The sequence below is a fragment of the Indicator indicator genome, chromosome 20 (assembly GCF_027791375.1).
Source record: "Indicator indicator isolate 239-I01 chromosome 20, UM_Iind_1.1, whole genome shotgun sequence".
Taxonomy (NCBI): Eukaryota; Metazoa; Chordata; class Aves; order Piciformes; family Indicatoridae; genus Indicator; species Indicator indicator.
The window spans coordinates 4,249,892-4,275,731 of record NC_072029.1 but is presented as its reverse complement, the minus strand read 5'-3'; the positions used below and the strand labels follow the sequence as shown (position 1 = coordinate 4,275,731).

At 49.0% G+C, this 25,840-nt stretch overlaps 1 protein-coding gene across 2 annotated transcripts in view; it reads right to left on the bottom strand.

Annotated features, from left to right (window-relative positions):
- Positions 1–24,273, bottom strand: part of CACNB2 (calcium voltage-gated channel auxiliary subunit beta 2) — a 254,932-nt gene extending 230,659 nt beyond the window's left edge. For both annotated transcript variants that reach the window (XM_054390122.1, XM_054390123.1), the window contains exons 1-2: positions 24,175–24,273; positions 10,515–10,607 (exon numbers count right to left, since the gene is read on the bottom strand). In XM_054390122.1, coding sequence (XP_054246097.1) covers positions 10,515–10,607; positions 24,175–24,273 — 192 coding nt within the window. The remainder of the gene's footprint in view (positions 1–10,514; positions 10,608–24,174) is intronic.
- Positions 24,274–25,840: the final 1,567 nt, after the last annotated feature.

The following is a 25,840-nucleotide window of genomic DNA, read 5'->3' as shown; positions in this document are numbered from 1 at the left end:
TTTGGTCAAAGAGAAGGCCTAAACCAAAATTAGACTCAAGCCATTTGGCCTGGAGAAGAGCAGACTGAGATGGGGTCTCCTTAATGCTGATCAACATCTAAAGGGCAAGTGTCAGGAGGATGGAGCCAGACTCTTCTCAGTGGTGTCCAGTGACAGGACAAGGGGCAATGGACACAAACTGGAACACAGGAGGCTGCATGTAAGCATCAGGAAACTATTCTTAACTGCAAGAATGGTAGAGCTCTGGAGCAGGCTGCCCAGAGAGGCTGTGGAGTCTCCTTCTCTGGAGAGATTCCAAACCCACCTGCAGCTGTGGCTGTGTGCTTTACTCCAGGTGATCCTGCTCTAGCAGGGGGGTTGGACTAGATGACCCTCAGAAGTGCCTTCCCAGCCCCAGCATTCTGTGATTCTGTCTGATTCTGTGAGTCCTTCTGCCATGCACTGAGGGAAGAATCTCCACTGTATATCTAGCAAAGCTGCAAAGATTATGCTTCACCTTCTTCAGTTTGCCTGGTAAAAATTCTCACATCTCTGACTGCCTGAGCAGCTGAGCATCTGACACCTTCTCTTCCTCCTTCTCCTCCTCCCCTTCCACAGCAGCAAGGAGGCACCACTGTCACCTGGAGAAATCTCAGGTGGCTCAGGAATGCACAAGTTCTGCTGTGCCCTTCAACACCCCACTACAAAGGGACACATCTGATGCTGCCAAACTTGAGTGCAAGCTGTGGCAGTTCCTGAGCAGCTGGGCAGTGCCATTTCTCCTCTCCCTGATAGACCTAGAGGATAACCTCCTAGAGGTCAGGAGGCACACAGAAGACAGCAGCAATGGGAATGCCAAATGAGAACATCCAAAAGCTGCCACCAGCAAGTTAGACTTCAGGACTCCCATTGCAGGGCTTGCCTCTCCCCCATCCCCTCCCAGGAGGCCATCCTGTCCTCTCAGCCACTTTGCAACAGCCATTCATCATCTCAGCAAGCTCATTAACATGGCTGGCAATCAGCTCAGCAGATGACAAATAGAAGGCCCATCTTCAACATCTCCACTGCTGCTAGGGAAAGATGCACTGACTGCAGCTGCATGCAAAGCAAACACCAAACATGCAGTACCTGAAGGGGCTACAAGAAGGCTGCAGAGGAACTGTTTGCAAAGGCCTGCAGGGACAGGACCAGGGGCAATGGCTTCAAACTAGAGCAGAGAAGATTTAGGTTCTGCACCTTGAGGGTGGTGGAACACTGGAACAGGTTGCCCAGGGAGGTTCTGGAGGGCCCATCCCTGGAGATCTTCAAGGTGAGGCTGGACAGGGCTCTGGGCAACCTGATCTAGTGGAGGATGTCCCTGCTGACTGCAGAGGGGTTGGACTGGATGAGCTTTGGAGGTCCCTTCCAACCCAGACCATTCTATGATTCTGTGATCTACCTCCATTCAAGGCTCTAAACAGGGTTCCTATCCTTCACTTTTCATTAAAGTATTATATTTAGTTCTTCCCCCCTCTAATTTTCTCCCTGACACTCTGCTCCAAGAGAAGTAAGTGGACATATAACAGGAGCTTTATGATGTTTTCCCTGTGTGTTTTTGTTGGAGGGTGTGTGGAGTTTTTTAAACACATGGCAGCATTTTTTATTTCTATTCTTAGAAACCATTTGAGGGGAAAAAAAAAAAAAAAAAAGGCCCATGTAAGAATTGGAAGTGAACTTCCTTTCTGCTGGGTTTTTCTCAGCCATCTCCCCTCCAGCCATGCATGCCAAGATCCCAGGCTGTAGAGGGGCATCTGTTGTATTCTCTGCAGGCCAAAAAAGGAGACTTTGCAAACTCTTCTTACAGCTGAGGAAATCGATAGCTCAATGAGCCTAATGCCATCTTGCCATCTCTACAGAGCCTAAAATGAAGCTCCACAACTGCCACCAGAAGGGAAAGACCTTTTCTATTCCTTCCACCCTTCCTGCCTCCAGCCACCCACTCCCAAATCCAAGCTGCTTCTGAAAGCTGTCCTCCTCCCACTCAACACCTCCCTGGTTTTCCCCACATGACTGAGGAGCTGAGATAGCAGCAGTGAATGAAAGTCTCTGAAGAAGTGAAGTGACAGACTCCAGGAATCCCACACGGCTCTAAGTGCTTCACCCACTCTTCACTGTGAACTTGGTATGTTCCATGCATACAACAGACCAAACCCAGTGGGGTTCCCAGCCAAGTGCTGCTCCTAGAGACATTATCTAATTCCATGTCCTAAATCAAATCACTCTGTATCTGTTGACTAAAAACTGATTAACGTTGCTCAATACAAACACTGCAGCATCCTGGAACCGCACTGCCTGCCCATGATTTAAGGTCAGATGCTGGCCTAAACAGTCAAGTTTGGTGGCTCCTGCTAATGCAGCAGTACAGACATCATGCTCCAAATGTCAACCTCAGTGTAATGTGATTTAATCCATCACAGGATCATAGAATGGCAGAAGTTGGAAGGGACCTCCAGAGATCATCCAGTCCAACCCCCTGCCAGAGCAGGATCAGCCAGGGAAGGCCACACAGGAACATATCCAAGTAGGTTTGGAAAGCCTCCAGAAGAACCCAGGAGGTTCCACCTCAACATGAGGAGAAACTTCTTTGGTGTGAGGGTGCTGGAGGCTTGAAGTAGGCTGCCCAGAGAGGTTGCGGAGTCTCCTCTGGTGACTTTCAGAACCCACCTGGATGTGTTCCTGTGTGACCTGCCCTGGGTTACCCTGCTTTGGTAGGGGGGTTGGACTGGATGATCTCTGGAGGTCCCTTCCAACCCTTAACTTTCAGGCTGGAGAAGAGAAGACTTCTGGGAGACCTAATAATGACCTTCCAGTACCTGAAAGGAGTTAAAAGAAGGCTGTTTTAAAGGTCTGCAGTGATAGGATGAGTGACAATGGCTTCAAACTAGAGAAGAGCAGCTTTAGATTGGATGTTAGGAACAAGCTCTTCACCATGAGGGTGGTGGAACACTGGAATAGGTTGCCCAGGGAGCTAGTTGAGGTCCCATTCCTGGAGATCACAGAATCACAGACTCACCGAATGGTAGGGGTTGGAAGGGATCTCTGAAGATCACAGAATCACAGGATTGGAAGGGACCCCAAGCATCATCCAGTTCCAACCCCCCTGCCATGGGCAGGGACACCTCACACTACAGCAGGTTGCTCACAGCCGCAAAAACCTCCAGGGATGAGGCCTCTACCACCTCCCTGGACCTCTTCTAGTCTCTTACCACCCTCTTGGGGAAGAACTTCTTCCTAACATCCAATCTGAATCTCCCCTCCTCTAGCTTGGATCCATTCCCCCGAGTCCTGTCACTCCCTGATACCCTAAAAAGTCCTTCCCCAGCTTTCTTGGAGCCCCCTTCAGATACTGCAAGGCCACAACAAGGTCTCCTCAGAGCCTTTTCTTCTCCAATAACCCCAACTCTCTCAATAATAAGCAGGTTTCCAGCATAAAATTGCCAGTACTGAGCATTAAATTTAAAGGTAGTACCTGTGCCCCACTCTGCACCAGCTCTTTGCAGCTCACCCTGTCCAGGCTCACTGGCAGGCTGCATGTCTCAGCTGAATGCAGAAGCTCTTCCCTACAGGAAAAAGTAATAAAAAAATATCAAAGCTAAGCTCTGTACCTGCATAAAAACCCAAACCACAACCAAAGCCCTCAGCAATTATCAGATGAGGAACACATCCCTGAAGCAGCCCAATTCCATTGGGCACTGAAGATTTCAGCAGGCACCTTTATGAGCAAAACTAAGTCAAGTCTTTTCAAATCTTTTTTTCTTTTTTTTTGTGGTGCAAATCTTAGTTTTCACCATTCATAAACTGCAATAGGTGATTACACAGCTAAGCCAACGTCCTCAGAGGAGAGCAGAAGAATAATGAATCCCCTACACCATTTCATTTTTGTACGAACAGAGCGTAACAGGCACGGAGCCAATATTTAAAAGCAAAAAAACCCAAACAAACAAACAAACAAAACAAAACCCAAACACAAAACCCAAACCAACCAGACATGTAAAACCTTAAATATTTCAGTAAGCCTATGGCCTATTCCACATCTAATCTGCCTTTGCAGCACACAAAAATCCCAACAACTTAGGCTGCCTGTGTGATTAATCATTAGGATTTAAGATAAAGCCTCCCCAAAGACTGGTGCAGGAGCACAAGCAGGGAGCATGTAATGCTATCAGGACATGCAATTTGCTTACAGTGATGTTGCCTGCAAAGCACTTTATCTGATCTGTCTTCTGAAACAAGCCTTGGGAACCAAATCATTACCAGGTGTTACAGTTGGCAGGGGGAACTTTTGCCTAGTCCCTGACTGCAAAGACTGAAAGTAAAATAAAGGACCACTGGATGTAAAAGAAGAATAATGCTAAGGTCTATAGAATTCATTGGCTTGCTAATGGCAATAGAGAGCAGAGGCATAAACAGTTCTCTCTTTTCTTCTTCTTTGCCTCTGCTTGCAACTTTCCTTTCTGCCTCCCGCAACCTTGCCAGGGGATCTCTGTTTTGACTTCTCTGTGAGGTAGAGGGAGGGAGGGAGGGAGTGGGGGAGGAGGTGAATGGTCCCCCTGGATCCATCCAGGGGGGTCTGAGGAGTTTCTGTGTGGTTTATAAATTGTAAATAGATCTCTACTGTACATCTATTGTATAGTTTGTACATATTCATTGCATTCATACTTCTAGAGATTAGTTTGCTTGTAAATAGAGCTTCATTTGCTTCCAAAGCTGCAGGAAGATGATGAAGGCTGTGTAACACAATGAGCTTTAGATTCCTAAAGACAACTGATTACAGTCAGTTAGGAGCTGATTGGTGTGCAGTGAGGCTTCTGCTTTCCAAACAGGTTGCTTAATTGCCAATACAACTTAACAACAAAACAGAGGTGGGGGTGGGGGAGAGAATTAAATAAAATCCTTCCCTCTCCTGCTCCTCCCAAGTCAAGCAGCAGCTAACTGCTGGTGAAGGAAAAGAAGGCCAAGTGGTTGTTGTTGTTTTAAGCTCCAATATCACCAATAACATTCCAAACGATTCTAAATAATAAAACTAAACAGATTTTTTTTGGAACAAACACAGAGAACAAGAGCCAAAACATTCTCTTAAAAGCTCACAGGTTTTACAGATTCACGAGTGTGAAAAACAGAACTGAATATCTGCATCAACTGACACAACTCACACTACACAGGAGGTTTAATTGGATTGAGAACAGAAGGGGAGTTCAATTTGTCTTTTCTAGGCACCAATGCTCTTGCTTCTTGGATGTACACCAGAGACAATATTGGAGAGATCACTCTGCTCCATTTCAGCCTGGTGAAAAGCAGATTTCAGCAGAGAGGGTCACTGCTGTGCAGGGTGCACTTCCTCCTCCTTACACAAGAGCAGGGGTTTTCATAGAATTGTCAGGGTTGGAAGGGACCTCAAGGATCAGCCAGTTCCAACCCCCCTGCCATGGCCAGGGACTCCTCACACTACAGCAGGCTGCTCACAGCCACATCCAGCCTGGCTGCAAACACCTCCAGGGATGAGGTTTCCACCACCTCTCTGGGCAATCTGTGCCAGTCTCTCACCACCCTCATGTGAACAACTTCTTCCTAACATCCAATCTGAATCTCCTCTCATCTAGTTTTGCTCCATTCTCCTCAGTCCTATCCCTACCTGACACCTCAAAAAAGTTCCTCCCCAGCTTTCTTGTAGCCCCCTTCAGATCCTGCAAGGCCACAAGAAGGTCTCCTCAGAGCCTTCTCTTCTCCAGACTGAACAACCCCAACTCTCTCAGTCTGTCTCCAGAGCAGAGCAGCTCCAGCCCTCTGCTCATCCTCCTGGCCCTTCTCTGGACACCTTCCAGCACCTCCAGATCCTTCCTGGAACAGAGGCTCCAGAACTGGACACAGAGCTCCAGGTGTAGTCTCAGCAGAGTGGAGCAGAGGGGGAGAATCCCCTCCCTGGCCCTGCTGGCCACACTTCTCTTGCTGCAGCCCAGGCTCTGCTTGGCTCTCTGGGCTGCAAGTGCTCACTGCTGGCTCCTGGTGAGCTTCTCCTCCCCCAGCACCCCCAAGGCCTTTTCTTCAGGGCTGCTCTCCAGCCAGTTCCTGCCCAGCCTGTATCAATGCTTGGGATTGCCCTGACCCAGCTGCAGGACCTTGCACTTGGTCTTGTTGAATTTCATGAGGTTGGCCTGGGCCCAATTTGAAGCAGTTTGAGGAAGCTGGAATTATTTTTGTAACTTCAGCATTTGGTATGCATGGCAGGAAACTTGCCAGGTATACACTGGAGCTAGAGGTGCACGTGTTCTTAAGGAAATAGTAAAACACAGACACAGTAAGGCTTTGTCAATGTAAGTAATAGATTCTAACTCCCTCCCTCCTGCAGCAGCTTTAACTTCCCTGGCCAGCAGCTCCCGATTGAAACAACTGAACCCTAAATCCTTGCTTTTGCACAACACCTCCACTGCCTTCCACATGCACAACATTTCTTTAGGACTAGACACATTTATCTGCTTTAATCCAGCACCAATCTGTTTTCCGTGTCAGGAACTGTCCACTTTCCAAACAAAACCTGCATGCCTCTCCCAGCTGAAGGACAGCCCAGCTAAAGAATGACACAGGAGCACCTTCCAAACATTCTTCCTTCTTTAGGGCAGAAATGCAACACATAGTCAGGACAACTCAGGATTCCTTCTGGAGTGCAGAAGGAAGTACTTGTACAGATGCACCTCAAAGCTCTAGGACAAGCCAGAAAGTAAATGTGAACCGGAATTAAAACGAAGTCAGAAGGGGAAAACCACAGCTATAGGCCCCATCAGCACTGCTGAAACAAAGAGGTTGTTATGGAATCACAGAACTGTCAGGGGGGAAGGGACCTCAAGGATCATCCAGTTCCAAACCCCCTGCCATGGCCAGGGACACCTCACACTACAGCAGGCTGCTCACAGCCACATCCAGCCTGGCTGCAAAAACCTCCAGGCATGAGGCTTCCACCACCTCCCTGGGCAACCTGTGCCAGTCTCTCACCACCCTCATGTGAACAACTTCTTCCTAACATCCAATCTGAATCTCCTCTCATCTAGTTTTGCTCCATTCTCCTCAGTCCTATCCCTACCTGACACCTCAAAAAAGTTCCTCCCCAGCTTTCTTGGAGCCACCTTCAGATCCAGCAAGGCCACAGGAAGGTCTCCTCAGAGCCTTTGCTTCTCCAGACTGAACAACCCCAACTCTCTCAGTCTGTCTCCAGAGCAGAGCAGCTCCAGCCCTCTGCTCATCCTCCTGGCCCTTCTCTGGACACCTTCCAGCACCTCCAGATCTTTCCTGGAACAGAGGCTCCAGAACTGGACACAGAGCTCCAGGTGTGGTCTCAGCAGAGTGGAGCAGAGGGGGAGAATCCCCTCCCTGGCCCTGCTGGCCACACTTCTCTTGCTGCAGCCCAGGCTCTGCTTGGCTCTCTGGGCTGCAAGTGCTCACTGCTGGCTCCTGGTGAGCTTCTCCTCCCCCAGCACCCCCAAGTCCTTTTCTTCAGTGCTGCTCTCCAGCCAGTCCCTGCCCAGCCTATATTGGTGCCTGGGATTGCCCCAACCCAGATGCAGAACCTTGCACTTGGTCTTGTTGAACCTCATGAGGTTGGCTTGGCCTACAGCAAGGTTGGCTTGTAACCCACATGGAGATCAAAACCACTGCCAAATGACCACACAAACCTCATTCCAGTCAAAAACTGACTTCCTAGTTTAATGACAGCACTAAAATACTGGAAAATAAATGGGTATGTCATTGATTGTACTGAGTCTGGATCCCTGTGCCTGCTCTGTTTCTCTGCAGCTGTCACCCCTCTCAGAGGAACACTGCCTAGAGTCACTTTTTCTGCTGCATACAAATGGCTATGGAAAAACAATCACATTCATTTGTACCACACCAAATGTCCTCCAAGAAAGATGAAGACAAGCAACATACAGCACTGAGGCAGTTTCTGGGAAAGCCACAGCAGCTGAGCCAGCAGAAAGCTGTTTAATACCTGGGACACTGGGCACACTGGTGGCAATTCCTCCTTACTGCTGGCCCAGGAGAATGGAAGCAGGGAAGCCTGGTGAAGAAGTAGTGAAGCCCTGCCATAAAGCTCTCAGCAGCAAGTGTGAAGGGAGACATACCTCAGCCAGACTCAAACAGTTGTGCCTGCACACCAGGAATGCTTTGTGATGCTTTGCTTCTTAGCTTTCTTTTGGATAATGCTACATAAACCATCATGAGTCATCAGCATCCCTTCACCGTCTTCATTGGCAATGCCGCCTCAGAACTGAGTTCTGCCTCAGCGATCTATCAAATCTCTGGGGTTTTGCAAAAGCCTATTCCATCTTCCAGTCATTGCATCACTTGAGCAACCAATAAAATGGGATTGATTTCAGGGAAATAGATCAATCTCTTCTGTAAAAACCCACACTTGAAGCAGTCACATTCTATGCTTCCTTTATAAGCCAAGGAAGGATGTGGACACTTCTGCAGCTCACCAACCTTGCCTCTTTGGAGGATTTGATGCATCCTGCCCCACGGTCTACAGAGCCAACCATATCTTCACCAACTACAGGAGTCCACCTCAACACCCATATGTACTTTAATGATCCATCTCAGAGGAAGGGACCTCTGGAGATCTTCCAGTCCAACCCCCTGCCAGAGCAGGACCATAGAATCCAGCACAGGTCACACAGGAACACATCCAGACAGGGCTGGAAAGGCTTCAAAGGAGACTCCACAACCTTTCTGGGCAGCCTGTTCCAGTGCTCTGGGACCCTTACAGTAAAGAAATTCTTCCTCACGTTGAGGTGGAACCTCCTGTGCTGGAATTTCCATCCACTGCCCCTTGTCCTCTCCCAGGGTGCAACTGAGCAGAACCTGTCCCCTCCCTCTTGACCCCCAGCCCTCAGATAGACATTTATTAAATCTCCTCTCAGTCTTCTGTTCTCCAGACTAAAGAGCCCCAGGGCTCTCAGCCTCTCCTCATAGGTCAGTGTTCCAGTCCCTTCAGCATCCTTGTAGCCCTCCCTTGGACTCTCTTTGGGCTACATCCTCTTTGCCCAGCTCCCCCTCACAACAGCAGGAAGAGATACTTGAGACCAACTTCAGGCTTCATTTAGGTAAATAAGAAAGGCAAAGAACTCTGTGTAGCTGGTGTGAAATAAACACTCCCACTCTGCCCAAAATGTTCCTAGCAGGAATTCAACATCCACAAGGAGCTAAGGAAAACAGCAACATAGATGTCCTCACAAAGATTCCTTGGAATTAGGGAGTTCATATTGCTGCTCCCAAACACTACTTGTGTTGCTTTTTCAGAGTGCTCTGAAATAGAACAAAATGTCACCAATAAGGAATTCACTGATCCAGGATTTCCACCTTCATATTGTTCACTGCCACTGAAAAACTCCCACCATCAACTGATACTTCATGCCTATGCACAACAGACCCTGAGAGATAACAAGGGCCTGACTGTATAAAATCCCCAACCTATCAGATGGTCACAGCAGGACAAAGGAGAAGAATTTTGCAAACACAAGAAACGTCATGAGACAACCAACACAACAGCAGAGGAACCACTACATGTTCTGAGATAGAGGAACTTGCAAGACAAGCTGGTAGGGTAGGAGGTCTGGTGCCTGCTGATGGCAAACCCAAAAACTCTGCAATTAAATCTCCTCAACTCCAGAAGCTCTCCAAAAACGACAGCCAAGTCTGCATCTGCAAAACCACAGCTGACATCAGCAGGGAATGAAGAGCTGTTCATCAAGGACACTTTCAGACTCTGCAGAGGCACAGTCACTGGCATGCTCAGGGCACCATTCATGTTCTCCAAGTTGCTGTCAATCATAAACACCTCCAAACACACTCTGCTTCCACAGCAGCACAGCTTCAGTAGCTCCACCATTCTACAGCCAAAGAACACACTGAGTTGGCTACATCCTTTCTCTGTTGGCCAGGCTGAGCTATCCTCCAAGCCCCCACACAGGTCCTCCCTTGAGTATCTCCATCTGGAGTAGGTCATGGGAGCCTACAGCATCACTCCATCCTCCACAGGCCTTTCAGAATCATCACAAAGGGCACAAGTGGGGCCAGGGATTTCCTCTCCAGCCTGTGCCCTAAGACAATGCTGGGATGTGAGAGGAAAGCATCTAAGTGCCTCACACAGCACTACCTTAAGCAGGAAAACCCTGAGGTCTGGTAGAGTTTTGATGCTCTCTCTTGCTCTCCTTTGATGTTGCCACTTCAGTGGCTCCTATCAGGCCCTGCCTCCTCCTCCTGCAGCTTCAATCACCTAATGGCATTAGAGCAACAAAACCAACGACAACTACTAGAGACAGAAATTAATGAGAAATGAAAAAAGTATTTTTCCTCCATAATCAAGACAATAGCAACCAAGTATATTTTCATTGTGCCTGCAATTTCTCAGTACTGCTCTTTGCCTTGACAATTCACCAAAACAAAGAATTCCTCCACCATTAACCCTGGCAAGTCATCCAGTCCTTTAAAAGCTGAGCACCACCTACCTGGCGTACAAAGCTGTTGGAGGTAGTGTCAGAAGATGTACTCCCATCTGATCCTTTGAATCGGTTTTTTCTTCTTGCTCCTTTACCATAAGACTGTAAGGAAAAAAAAAAAAAAAAAAAAAGAGAAGAGGAACAGCATCAGTTTGTGCCACCCAGAAGGCTTTCAACACATCCTCCCCAATGCCTCCCAGGCCAGCAGGGGTTCAGGACACTGGCTTCACACCAAGTAAAAAGCACCTACTCAGAAACTGACTGATGGAACAATGTGTGCTAGGGCTCCCCAGCACAGCTAGGCTTGACCAGTGAAGCCCTGAATGTTTTGGGGTTATTTCCCATGCTCAGGTTTGGAGAAGCATTTATAGACTTAGAATCATGCAGTCATTAAGGCTGGAAAAGACCTTTAAGATCATCAAGTTGAACCATAACCCAACTATCACAACCACTGAACTCTATCCTGCAGCACCACATCTACAGCTTCTGGAACACCTCCAGGCATGGGCACTCCACCACCTCCCTGGGCAGCCTGTCCCAACCCCTCACCACTCTTGCACCAAAGAAATTGTTCCTCATCTCCAACCTACCCTTCCCCTGGCACAGCTTCAGCACATTTCCTCTCATCCTAGCTCTGGTGACTTGGGAGAAGAGACCAACCCCAGCCTCACTCCAACCTCCTTTCAGGGAGCTGCAGAGAGCAATGAGGTCTCCCTCAGCCTTCTCTTCTCCACGCTGCACAGCCCCAGCTCCCTCAGCTGCTGCTCCAAACCCCTCAGCAGCCTCAGTGCTCTTCTCTGGACACCCTCCAGCCCCTCAAGGTCTTATCCTGTGGCACCAGACCTGACCCCAGGACTCAAGCTGTGGCCTCAGCAGGGCCCAGCACAGGAGCACCATCACTGCCCTGCTCCTGCTGGCCACACTGGTTTTGATCCAGGCCAGGAAGCCTTTGGCCTTCTTGGCCACCTGGGCACACTGCTGGCTCCTGTTCAGCTGCTGACCACCAGCACCCCCAGATCCTTTCCCCCAGGACTCAAGCTGTGGCCTCACCAAAGGCACTATCACTGCCCTTGTGTAGCTGTGGTATTATTCACTTAGTCACAATGATTAAAGATTGTTTGGTAGCTATTTTCAATAAATAAGCTAGGCAGGGAGATACTGGAGCAGTCTGCAACCAAGTCAGCTGAGGGAACATGAACCACCAGAAGTGACCAACAAGTTGTTGATGTAGGTACAAGATTACAGCCAAGGAAGGGTTCATAATTTATTTAAAAGAAAAAAAAAAAGCTGAATTAAGTAAAAACAATAACAATAAAAAAGGCCTAGACATGTAAGTGGAAAAGGGATATTATGGAACTGAAATCAAGACATTTTTTTTATCTGCTAGGAAATCCAAAAGATACCAGGAAAAAGCAATGGTTGACTGAAGCAAAAATCATTAAAGCATTAAAGCTCTTTGGGAGGAGTTGAGCCAAGTGCTGTTTTGTTCTGTGTGCTGAGTATTAAACTATCACAAAACAGATTTCACAACACAGGAATTTAAAATGTGACAGGATGAGAGGCAACAGATTGAAGCTTTAGGAGGGGAGATTCAGATTGGAGATTAAGAAGAAATTCTTGACAGTGAGGGTGGTGAGACACTGGAAGAGGTTACCCAGGGAGGTTGTGGATGTGCCCTCCCTGGAGGTGTTCAAAGCCAGGTTGGATGAGGCCTTGAGCAATCTGGGCTGGAGACAGGTGTCCCTGCAGGGGCTTGGAACTGGATGATCTTAAGCTCCCCTCCAACCCAACCCATTCAATGAATCTATGAAAATGTTGCTATTTGCAAGCCTTTAATTTTATGGTGAGTGCAAACCATTCCATGACACCAGCTCAGACTCCTCCAAGGGCATCTCCCCAAATACAGCAAAATCTCACAGCTTTGTTCTGCCCTTCCCATCCACTCACATTGCTTAAAATCATCTAAACTCACATCAAAATCGTGTCTTGCCTACTTCACATATTGTTTTCCTTCAATTCTTTCCTCTCTCATCATGCTGCTGTAAAGGTCATTTTACTAATCCATCTCTCTGGATCATTCTCCTGTCTTCAAATGCCTCCCACAGTTCCCTGCAATAAGCAGGGTCTTTGTCTTCACTGTCAAGGTCTGCCTTGGCCTGTCCCCAATCTTAGCTCTCACCTTGCATTCAGTACTGAACTTTTGACTTCCACAGGAAGTCAAACAACACAGGAGAAAATAAACAAAGCAACACAAAACCAAACACCAGCTGCCCATACAAACATGCTGAAATTTCCAGAGTCATTTCATGCCCTCCCCCATACCATCTCATAATCCCTCTCCCAAGAATCAAAATTCATAGAATCACAGAACTGAATATCTGCATCAACTGACACAACTCACACTACACAGGAGGTTTAATTGGATTGAGAACAGAAGGGGAGTTCAATTTGTCTTTTCTAGGCACCAATGCTCTTGCTTCTTGGATGTACACCAGAGACAATATTGGAGAGATCACTCTGCTCCATTTCAGCCTGGTGAAAAGCAGATTTCAGCAGAGAGGGTCACTGCTGTGCAGGGTGCACTTCCTCCTCCTTACACAAGAGCAGGGGTTTTCATAGAATTGTCAGGGTTGGAAGGGACCTCAAGGATCAGCCAGTCCCAAACGCCCTGCCATGGCCAGGGACACCTCACACTACAGCAGGTTGCTCACAGCCACATCCAGCCTGGCTGCAAAAACCTCCAGGGATGAGGCTTCCACCACCTCCCTGAGCAACCTCTTCCAGTCTCTCACCACCCTCTTGGGGAACAACTTCTTCCTAACATCCTATCTGGGTCTCCCCTCCTCTAGCTTGGATGCATTCCCTCCAGTCCTATCCCTCCCTGACACCCTAAAAAGTCCCTCCCCAGCTTTCTTGGAGCCCCCTTCAGATACTGGAAGGCCACAAGAAGGTCTCCTCAGAGCCTTCTCTTCTCCACGCTGAACAACCCCAACTCTCTCAGTCTGTCTCCATAGCAGAGCAGCTCCAGCCCTTCTCTGGACACCCTCCAGCACCTCCAGATCTTTGTTGCAATAGGGGCTCCTTTATACACATCTCATTGTTCTCCTTAAAATACACAAACCCCAGAAAACCCTCTTGATAATAAGGTACTGGTACCTCAAAACATGACACTATTACATTTCATTTTTTACCCACTGTTATTTCCTAGGATTCCCAGTCCATGCATCTGCATCCTGCTGTTGCCTTTGGCCACAAGCTGCTCCTGAGCCTGGGTTTAGGCAGGATCAGAAAATCACAATCAGCTTATTGGACAATGTGGCTGTGCATGTGTCAGAACACAACACTCCTGGCAACCTGGCCCTGATGCAGCACATCCTGAGATAAAAGCCTGCCTGAGTGCATAAATCTTGACCTTCCCCGGGCTTGAGCAAGCTTCAGAGCACCTCACTGAGCTTTGGGCCTGAGACACAGAGTCACAGACTGTGTTAGGTTGGAAGGAACTCTCAAAGGTCATCTTGTCCAAGCCCCCTGCAGGCAGCAGGGACACCTCCAGCTAGAGCAGACTGCCCAGGGACAAAGCAAGGCTGATCCTGAATGTCTCCAGAGATGAGACCTCAACCACATGCCTGGGCAACCTGTTCCAGTGTCTCACCACCCTGACTGTGCAGAACTTCCTCCTGATGTCCAACCTAACTCTGCCCTGCTCCAATTTCAAACCATTGCTCCTCATCCTATCCTCACAGCCCCTTCTGAACAGTCCCTCCCCAGCCTTCCTGTAGGTGCCCTGCAGATATTCAAATGCAGCTCTAAGGTCTCCCTGGAGCCTTCTCTTCTCCAGGCTGAACAGCCCCAACTCTCCCAGCCTGTCTTGATAGCAGAGGTTCTCCAGCTCCCTAATGATCTTTGTGCCCTCCTCTGGACCCTCTCCATCAGGTCCATGTGCCTCTTGTGTTGGGGGCCCCAGAGCTGGACACAGCACTGCAGGTGAGGTCTCCCCAGAGCAGAGCAGAGGGGCAGGATCCTCTCTCTCCTTCTCTGACCAAACTGCTTTGGATGCAGCCCAGGCTGCCCTTGGCCTTCTGTGCTGCCAGTGCCCATTGCTGCCTCCTGTCCAGCTTCTTCCCCACCAGCACCACCAAGTCCTTCTCTGCAGGGCTGCTCTCAATCTGATCAGCCCCCAAGCTGGATTGATAACCAGGATTGCCCTGACCATTTAGGTTCATGTCAGGGGAGGTAGACCTCCAGAACAGACTTGGAGGTGCCTTTAAAAATCTCATCCTGGCAGATTTTGAAGATGATGGTTTCAAACGCTGAGCTGCAGGTCTTAGCAATAACACTTGTGGCAAGTATGATGAAATATTTTGCAGTCTCAGAGTAACTGAGAAGACTACAGAGAGCCACAGCTAACTTCAGACCATTTGTCAAACTGACAAATCCAGGTGATCTGCACCACAAGAAGCAAGAGAATGATCTCAGGCTGTGTCTGGACCACAAGTGTGGATTCAGGGCAAGTTCAGATCACTGACTGAAATATTATGTCCATCTTTTAAAAAGAATGGCTTCAGTAACACCAGATCTGTCAGCCTGACTCTAATTTTCAGCAAAATTCATTTGGTATCTGTTATGTCACTGAACTAACAATTACTTAGGAAGAAAGCAATGATTTTCCCTCAAAATCTAGACTTACAGGAAAGATGTTTTGGCAAATCTATATGATTTTTACAACACTGCAAAAAAGCCATGCAACCAGTTTCTGAAAGGCACATGAACCACTGCTACACACACTGGGTGGGGCAGAACTATCTTCAAATACACCTTCATGATCACAGAATCCCAGAAAGCTAGGAGTTAGAAGAGACCTCACAGGAGATCAGTTGAGTGCAACCCCCCTGCCAGAGCAGCATCACCCAGGACAGGTCACACAGGAACACATCCAGGTGGCTTTGGAAAGTTTCCAGAGAAGGAGACTCCACAACCTCTCTGGACAGCCTGCTCCAGGCCTCCAGCACCCTCACACTAGCAAAGTTTTCCCTTCTGTTCCTGTGGCACCTCCTCTGCTCCAGCTTGCTCCCAGTGCCCCTTGTGCTGTCCTTGGACATCCCTGAGCAGAGCCTGGCTCCAGCCCTGCACATCTTTATCCCCAGCAATGAGGGCAGCCCTCAGGCTCCTCTGCTCCAACCTCCAAGCCCCAGCTCCCTCAGCCTGGCCTCCCAGGGAGATGTTCCACTGCCTGCAGCAGCTTTGTGGCTCAGCACTGTACTCTTTCAAGCAGTTCCCTGAGGTTCTTCTCGAGCTGAGGGGCACAGAACTGGACACAATATTCCAGATGTGACCTCAGCAGGGCAGAGTAGAGGGGTTGGAGAACCTCTCATTTTTGTATTTGTACCCAGTCTCTGCAATAGCTCAAGTACAGAATCACCAAAATGTAAAGGCAGAAGAGGGATTGCGTATGGAGCGATGAGGATAAAACAAACAGGAGCAGAACAAAAGTGCTTTACAAGCATAGATACAACACTCCCTTCTCTACCTGCATAGCAACATCTAAAAGCATTTATTTTGGGCAAGATCACATGGCTCAGACTGCAACTTACTTTGATATTTCAGTTCTTGGTGTGTGTGTGTGTGTGTGTAGCAGCATGCACGTTTTTGTTCTAGCCTTCTGAAAGTGAAAACTAGTCAGGAGTGCAAGCTAAATACTAACTTTAAGCACAAAAAATCCTAGTTGGAACAGAGTCATAGAATGGTCCAGGCTAGAAGGGACCTCCAAAGCTCATCCAAGCCAACCTCCCCCCAGTCAGCAGGGAACATCCCCAACTAGATCAGGTTGCCCAGAGCCCTGCCCAGCCTCACCTTGAAGATCTCCGAGGAATGAGCCTCAACCACCTCCCTGGGCAACCTGTTCCAGTGTTCCACCACCCTCATGGTGCAGAACTTCTTCCTCACATCCAATCTCAATCTGCTCTGCGCTAGTTTGGAGCCATTGCCCCTGGTCCTGTCCCTGCAGGCCTTTGCAAACAGTCTCTCTGCAGCCTTCTTGTAGGCCCCCTTCAGGTACTGGCAGGTTGCAGCCTTCTCTTCTCCAGGCTGAACACCCCCAGCTCCCTCAGCCTGTCCTCATAGCAGAGCTGCTCCAAATCCCTGAGCATTTTCGTGGCCTCCTCTGGACCCTTTCCATCAGGTCCATGTTCTTCCTGTATTGAGGGCTCCAGACTTGTACACAATACTCCAGGTGAGGTCTCAGCAGAGCAGAGCAAAGTGCAGAATCACCTCTCTGGCAGGATGCTAGATCATTGCTACACCCCACAGGGAAAGTCTCAAGCCAGCTGCTTCTGGGTACAGATCAGCTCTGAAGCAGGGGAAAGGAACAATTTCAGCACGTGGGAAAAGGGAGGTTTGATGACTTTTCTCATTACTTTAAAGGATTCTAATTTGGGATTACATTTGTCTTCCAGGCCTTTCAAGCTTATTCCCACACTCAGAAACTTTCTTCTAAAAATGAGGTAAGTTTCCCATAAACAAACAAAAACAACAACAAAAAAGATTCTTACATTTTTTTTTTTAATTCTTAAATACCTCTTTCATGGACATTAGGAAAAATCTGTTGACAGCAAGAGTGGTCAGACACTGGAATGGCTGCCCAGGGAGGTGGTGGAGTCACCAGCCCTGGAGGTGTTTAAAGGGCATTGAGATGTGGTGCTTGGGGTTTAGGGGTGAACTCTGTAGAGTAGGGTCAGTGGCTGGATTTGAGGATCCCAGGGGGCTTTTCCAACCTGAATCTTTCTGTGATTCTGTGAAGAGCTCATGTTGCTTCTCTTGCTTCTTTCTTTCCTTGTGCTCCTTCTAGAGCAGATATCTTCATGAGAAGGAAGAGAGGCAAATTATTTCACTTTGTGCTTGACTCTGAGTTTAGCAGCCCCTTGTTTGCTATAGAGAACTTTATTAGGCACAGGAAAATAACTTTCTAGTAGTGAAAGAGGAAAAGATCAAGTGCAGGAGGAAGTTCTTTACAATGAGAGTGGTAAAATACTAGAACAGGCTGCCCAGGGCTGAGGTTGAGACCCCAACCCTAGAGACATTCAGGGTCAGGACATATTCAAGATCAGGCTTGCTGTGTTCCTGGGCAGCCTGAGCTAGTTGGAGATGTTCCTGCTCACTGGAGGGGGATTGGACAAGATGACCTTTGAGGGTCCCTTTCAACCTGATGCAATCTGTGAAGCCTGACTCCTCATCCTGCCCTACTTATTATGCTTTGTTTCTTTGATTGTATTTTTTCCAACAGAGCTTAATGCAAGAGCAAGACCTTTGTCTCCAGTTACTTTCAATTCTGGAAAACAACAAAAAAAAAAGACCTTTTTTTTCTTTTTTTTTTTTTCACACTGAAATCAATATGTTACTGTGATTTTCATATTCAAATTAGCTGCCTTATCAGTGTTCTCTGCAGCAGTTGGGCTGCAATTAGCTAAAAATAAAGGGCTGAATCTTGACATGTGGACCTGGGCCAGTAAAAGCAGCTACCCAGGGGCAGTCTTTCTTGGTACAGTAGCTGTACCTAGCAGAACAACCAGAGGGGACCCTAATTCTGTGCATCTCAGCAGTAACAAGCCAGGAAGCTAGCACAAGTGGCTGCTTGTGCCATAGCATCATTTGTCCCAGCTCATTTTAACACAGAATCACCCAGGTGGAAAAGACCTTGGAGATCATCAAGTCCAACCTATTACCTAATACCTAACACCTCCTGACAACTAACTCCTGGCTCCAAGTGCCACATCCAAGCTTGTTTTGAACACCTCCAGGGATGGTACCTCCACCACCTCCCTGGGCAGCACATCCCATGGCCAATTACTCTTTCTGGGAAGAACTTTCTCCTCACCTCCAGCCTAAACTTCCCTTGGTGCAGCTTGAGACTGTGTCCTCTTGTTCTGCCACTGGTTGCCTGGGAGAAGAGACCAACTGACTTGGGTGCTACCAAATGAGCTTCTTCATATGTAAAGTTTGCAGACAGGCACAGCCTCACCAGATTGCAGCAGAACATCTCACACAAATAAAGTTCTGCATACAACCAAGGGTTTGTAAGAAGCTGCACTTTAGTAGTCAGATGTGCAAAGTTCTTGTAAAACTGGCTGAGTTGTCAAAGACAATCAACACCAAACAGGCTCTTGTGTTCTACAGCTTCTTAAAATACCTCCCAGACAATGAGAAGCCTTAAAAAAACCCAAAGGAAACACTACCAGAGTAATTGTGGGGAGAGGCTGAGAGAATTGGGTCTGTTCAGCCTGGAGAAGAGAAGACTCCAGGGAGACCTTAGAGCAGCCTTCCAGTGCCTGAAGGGGCACATGAAAGTCAGGGAGGGACTTTTTACAAGGACTTGGAATGATAGGATAAGAGGGAATGGATTGAGGCTTGAGGAGGGAACAACTTTTTCCTAACATCCAATCTGAATCTCCTCACTTCTACTGTTGCTCCATTCCCCCCAGTCCTATCACTCCCTGACACCCTCAAAAGTCCTTCCCCAGATTTCTTGGAGCCCCCTTCAGATACTGCAAGGCCACAAGAAGGAGTCCTCAGAGCCTTCTCTTCTCCAACTACCCCAACTCTCTCAATAATAAGCAGGTTTCTAGCATAAAATTGCTAGCACTGAGCATTACATCTAAGTCTCCTCAGAGCCTTCTCTTCTCCAGACTGAACAACCCCAACTCTCTCAGTCTGTCTCCAGAGCAGAGCAGCTCCAGCCCTCTGCTCATCCTCGTGGCCCTTCTCTGGACACCTTCCAGCACCTCCAGATCTTTCCTGGAACAGAGGCTCCAGAACTGGACACAGAGCTCCAGGTGTGGTCTCAGCAGAGTGGAGCAGAGGGGGAGAATCCCCTCCCTGGCCCTGCTGGCCACACTTCTCTTGCTGCAGCCCAGGCTCTGCTTGGCTCTCTGGGCTGCAAGTGCTCACTGCTGGCTCCTGGTGAGCTTCTCCTCCACCAGCACCCCCAAGGCCGTTTCTTCAGGGCTGCTCTCAAGCCAGTCCCTGCCCTGCCTGTATCAGTGAATCACATGAAGCATCGAGACATGCAGAGCAGTTTGCTGATAATTAACAGTTTCATGTACAATTACTCATTACTGCAAACAGATGAGACCAATGTGTCTGAGTAACACCCTTTCATTTTAATGAGTTTCTGCCTCAACACACAAGAAGCATGCAGCCCTAAGATTTAATCCACAAGACAAGCAGCAGGCACGGGTTAGCCCCCCAGTAGGCAGAAGACCATCATCTGGAAGAGGAACCAAGAGAAATTTGATACTCTCAGCTATCTAGAGACAGGGAACCAATCTGCACCGAAAGTCTTAAAAATCCCTCACCATTAACCACTCCCAATAGTGGTTTACATCAAAGCAGAAAAAGCAGCAGAGGCAGGGCTGAGTCTGAACCTTCACTGGCTGAGTCTGAACCTTCACTAATTACCATGGGTAAAACAGCAACAGGCCTTGAGACTGCTATCAGGGTTAGTGGCAAACATAAACCCTTTAAAAGTATCCTACTGGTCGCATGCAAAGCATAAAGGGAAGGATTTAGGCAGCAGAGCCACTGATGTGAAGTCAGGTCTGGAAACAGCAATAATGATGCAAGAAAGGAACTGGAGAGAACACAACCAGAAAATACAAATTGAGAAATGAAAAGGAGCTTCACCCTCTGAGATGAACAAATTACCAATTACAAGCATCAAAAGAATGCCTTGAGTTAAAGGAAAAGGGCATCGCTGTGCTGGATTAGAGAAGTGCTAGGAAAATCAGGAATGACACAGTGCCCTAAGCATTTTCCTTCCCAGGCAAAACCTTTACAAGATAAGGGACCATGACCCAAGCAAAGAATAGCATAGAGGACAGTGCAGAACACAGAGGACAGTGCAGAACATGCACATCCAGCTCCTCCCATCTCTTAGAAAACCAAGTCATTGCCACTTTAATCAGTTCCTTACAACAAGGTAACAGAATGTTCCTGCAGGTCTGACTCGGGAGCCCTCTCTGGTCAGGGGCCAGGCCTCTCACCACTCAGAAATGAGATCCTCCAGCTAGCAATAGTGGAGCCTCCAGCACTGCCTGCACTCTGAACGCTCACACCCACACTCAACCACAAACTGCACATCAGAGAATCACAGAATGGTCTGGGTAGGAAAAGACCTCCAAAGCTCATCCAGTCCAACCCCTTTGCTCTCAGCAGGGATATCCTCCACTAGATCAGGTTGCCCAGAGCCCTGTCCAGCCTCACCTTCAGTATCTCCAGGCATGGAGCCTCAACCACCTCCCTGGGCAACCTGTTGCACTTTCCACCACCCTCATGGTACAGAATTTGTTCCTCACATCCAATCTCCATCTGCTCTGCTCTAGTTTGAAGCCATTGCCCCTGGTCCTGTCCCTGCAGGCCTTTGTGAACAGTCTCTCTGCATCCAACACCTCACCACTCTCAGTAAAGAAGCTTTTCCTAATCTCCAACCTAAACCCTCCCTGGTACAACTTAAGCTCATTTCCTCTCATCCTATCACTGATTACTTGGAAGAAGAGACCAACCCCAGCCTCACTCCAACCTCCTTTCAGGTAGCTGTAGAGAGCCGGAAGACCTCCCCTCAGCCTTCTCTTCTTCATGTTTCCATAGCAGAGAATAATTCCAAGCTTAGACCTCAAAACCTGTATTTCTTTACACACCATTCAGAAAAGAAAGGACTTCCCTTCAGGAACTCTATCCAAGTGAGGATCTCCACATATGAGTCTGCTAAGTCCATTCCACAGTTCTTTTATAAAATCTTCCACCAACACCAAAAAAACCACAAAAAAAACCCAAAGCAAACTATCCAAACAAAAAAACCTAAGCCACAACTAATTTATCCAAATTTGCATATATAATCCAAAAATAAGTATTTGACAGATGCTCCAATTTCCCTCTTCCCTTCCTTCCTACTAAGAAATGTGTAACAGGGTTAAATCTTTGATGCTCTTTTCTGCTGCTCTGTGATAAAGCCTTGCCAGTCCTGCAACTAGAAACAGCCCAATTGTCACCAGTTCCTACACTCAAAGCCACATCCCAGTGCTCTCACCCTGACCTCAGAGCAGATGACCTGGCAGTTTTCAGGTGCTAGACAAGCAATAGGGCACTTGGCCTGCTCTTCTCTCCAGTGGCTTGGGAGTGCAAATGTGCTGCACACCTCCCTGTAACACCACTGATGAAGATGTCTGCTCTCACCTCAGCAAGAGAGGAGCGCATGCAAGAGTTAGAAGGTGTTAAAGCTCATGTCCAAACCCAACTGTGCATCCTACAGCCTTTTAAGATTGGCAAACTACAGCTGTAGGCCATATGCCTGCTCCTCCCCACCTGCTCTCCTTGCATTTCTGTATTTCTCTTCTACAAGAAAATAGAAAAAGCCTCTGTGACTGAAAGGTATTTGCAGGGAGCAACAGCCAGCTACAGTGAAGCTTCCCTCTGCTAAGGGCCTGCAGCCCTGCTGACAGAGCCTAAGGCAAGCCCCTGGATGGCAGGAAGGGTGGTTTTGGTTGCTCTGTGTCATACAGAATCACAGAATGTTAGGGGCTGGAAGGGACCTCAAAAGTCCAAGCCACCTGCCAGAGCAGGGTCACCTAGAGCAGATCACACAGGAACACATCCAGGTGGGTTTTGAATATCTCCTGAGAGTGAGACATTCATTCATTTAAAACTCTTCCATCCTGACACAGGAGAGAACTGAGCAAAAGAAACAGAAGAAGAGTAACTGAGAGTCCAGAGTCACTTTAACATCAAAAGCTGTTAGTACAGAAAGAAAACTGAACAAACCTGTCCCTAGCCTCCTGCCTTAGTGAAGAAGACAGTGGTGGGCATAACCAAAGTACCTGTAGGCAATCTACAGGTTGATGATTCCCATTTTTAGCCTCTTCTTCTCACTGTGACTATGTTCTAAAAGCAGCAAGATTTTACAATATTGATTTTTTGTTGGTTTTATTTTTTAAATCATGCTAATGGAAAAAAAAATCAAATCAGAAGAATTGTCTCTAAATGCAGTGCATGGTAAGGAATTAACTAACATTATTACTCCAAAGGACGTTTTCTTCCATAATCTTATTTCCTCTCCACCAAAGGTTTATGTATGACTAGTATATGTACAGAGAAGATAATGAACTTGGCTCTGAAAGCTAAAAAATATTCCCTGAACTAAAAAGCTGCATTATTGCCACCTTTAAAAAAAGTGTCTTTTTATCTCTGAGTGTTCAGAAAACAGTTCTATAAAGCACAATATAAACACACACATAACATGGGTGTTAGCAAACTCTCCTTCCTCTCTAAGCAGAGGTTCTTCATTTCTGGCTAAAAGGAGGGGTGAAAAATCAGTTTTATGACCTGTGTTTGACATTTGTCCAGAGCAGAGAGGCACCATATGATTTGACAGTTGTCCATTCTGTGCTTAGGGTTGAAAAGATGTAAAGATGAAGGGATTTATAGGTCAGAAATTAGTTCTCTTGCCACTGCTTCAGGAGAAGCTGGCAAAGCATATGGCCCAACTGACATGTCTGTTCTGTACTTGGAGGCTGCAGTCAAATTCACATCCAAAAAGACACTTTTTTTTTTTTTTTCCTCATTTACCTTAACCTGGTCTCTGTTTCAGTGCTTGCTTTTCCTTTTGCTGTCTCCAGCAAAGATCAATTAGTGAGTCTCTTGACAGATTGACAGCATTTTCCTCTGGCGATTAAGCACTTCTGTGATGCAACTGGACCCCGCGCTTAGAGAAAAGCAAGCATCAGAGATCGTTCTGGCAGAGCGAATGAAAACTGCCACCCCAAAAGGAAAAAAAAACCAACAAAAACCCAAACCCAAACAACTGTCTGTCCTAACAAGGCAGAGCAAGCATGTTTGCAATTTAAAACCCATGCAGTCAGACTTTACCACTCTTTTACTGGGTTTAAAAATAGGCCCCTAAGTCTTTGTAGCCAACTATTGCAAACTCGCAGATATTATGCAACATTCACAGATTAAACAGGAACCACCTTTCACAACATAAAAGTCTTTATACCGAGAGTCCAAACTCCCCATCCCCTGCCTCACCCTCTCTTCGCCCCTTCCTCCACTCGAGGGCCGCACACAAGGGCAGCGATTACCGCTCAGAGGTAACTGTAGAGAGCCAGCAGCTGCAATCAGCACCTTCAGCTCCCCAAAATCCCTGCTCCACAAAGCAACATGAATCGCTTTCCCCACACCCCTCACGCCGCCAGCAGGCTGTGTGACCGCTGAGGAAGCTTTCAGCAGTGCGTGGTAAGCATCAGGTAGAGATACAACAGGTTTCTGGAGCAGGGACAAACAGCCCTAACCTGTGAGTAATACATGCACGGAGGAGCGCCGTAAGAGCAATGATGCCTATATATATCCACCCTCCGGATCCTCTTGACTTAGGAAGCTTCCGTGCCACACCGCATCCCGCTGCGGGTATTAATTACATGGCATTTCGGGCTAGGGACGAGGACAGGGCTTGTGGGCGGCTTCGGAGAACCCTCAAACTTTTCCGACGGCGAGGGGCCGGAGCTGAATGACGGGGGAGCTCCGGCAGCCCCGCCGCTCCCCACGGCGCCTCTCCCCGCCTGCAGCCCGCTGCCTCAGAGCCCAGCCCGCCGCAGCCCCAGGCCGAGCCCCTCCGCCCCCGCGGTACCTGCGCTGCCGCCGCGGCGGGCAGGGGGTTGTCCAGCAGCTCCATCTGCACCTCCTGCGCCGGGCTGGGAGGCGATTTGGACATGTCGCTCTGGACCATTGGCGAGGGCGGAGGGCGGCTGAGCGCCGAGCCCCTCGGCGGAGCAGAGCCGAGCCGAGGCGGGGCGGCGGGGCGCCCGTCAGCGCCCGGCCATGGCGAGGGACGGAGCGAGCGGGCGTAGGCGGGCGGCAGCGCAGCCCCGGCTGCTGCCGGCAGGGAGAGCGCAGCGCGGCGCCGGGGGACGGGACATCGCCGCCGCCGGGCGCGGGGGAAGGACAGGGGGCGGTGCGTGGGGAAGAGGGAAAGTGACAACCAGCAGCTCCCGCCCGGCGGCTCCTGGCGGCGGGCGCGAGGCGGTGCCAGCGTCCCCGCCGGAGCCGCGGGGCGGGGGCGGCGGAGGGGCGAGCGAGAAAGTTAGGGGAGGGGGTGCCAGGCCCTGCTTTTCCTCGCCGCGGCTCGGCCGGGCCGCGGGAGGCTGGATCAGGCCAGCCCGGGCGCGGCGCGGCTCGGCCGAGCGCGGGAGGGGCTGGCTGCGCTCGGTAAGTGACTTCGGTTCCCGCCGCTCGGCTGGAGGAGTGCGGATTCCCGAGAGCAGCTTGGGTGGCAGCGCACGGAGAGGCGGCCCCGCAGCCAGCCCTGCCCGGCAGAGAGGGGGCAGGCAGGATGCACCCCGCCGGCCCTCAGCCCTGCCCGCAGCCTGTGGCATCGAGTCTCTTAACCAGGCTCCAAGCCTGAGGTGTGCTCCGTGGCTGGGCTTTGTGGGCAAAAAGTGCAGTTTCCGAAGCGAAAGTTGCATAGGTCTGTCCTGCTGGTGTGGGTTACTCGTGTACTGCTTGGAGAAAACCATGCACGGATGCCAAGGGTCAGGGCTGGGCTGTGCTAGAGACTTTCTATGGACCCGTTGCCTTCCCAAAGAGAAGAGGAAGGCACTAAGGGACAGAGGCTGATGGGGTGGGAAAGAAACTGAAACTGCTGTAATGAAAATAGTAACAATAAACTGAAATAAATACCAAGAGATATAAACCAACGTGGAACCCAACCCCTGATGGCAATTAGTCACTGTCAGCACTGATGCTGTGGCAGAAGCCCCAGGCTGGACTCAGTGGCAGATGGGAACCAGATTCAGAAGCTGGATTCTGGAACTGGATTCAGGAACTCGTGGACTGCAATCAAAGGCAGAACAGAGTTCTCCACAGACACCAGCCATTGAAGAAAAGAAAGAGGACCCTGGTGGTGGCTCAGCTTCATACCAAACATGATGTCCATGGGATGGAGTCCCTCAATGGTCAGCTGAGGGTCACCTGCACTGTCCCCTCCTCCCCACAGGTGCAGCCTTTCCCCCTGCACCCCCACAAGATGCAGCAATGCCTGCCAGCTTCTGCCCCACCAAGTCTTTTTCCTCAGGGCTGCTTTTTATCACCTCATCCCCCAGCCTGAATTGATAGTGAGGGTTGTTCCAGCCCAGGTGCAGAAGCCTGCACTTGTTAAACCTCATGAGTGTCACCTGTGCCCAGCTCTCCAGCCTGTCCTGGTTCCCCTGGATGCCATACTGTGCCTCTGGCATATCAACAGCACCACTCAGCTTGGTGTCATCTGCACACTGCTGGTGGTGCCTTGATCCCCTTTT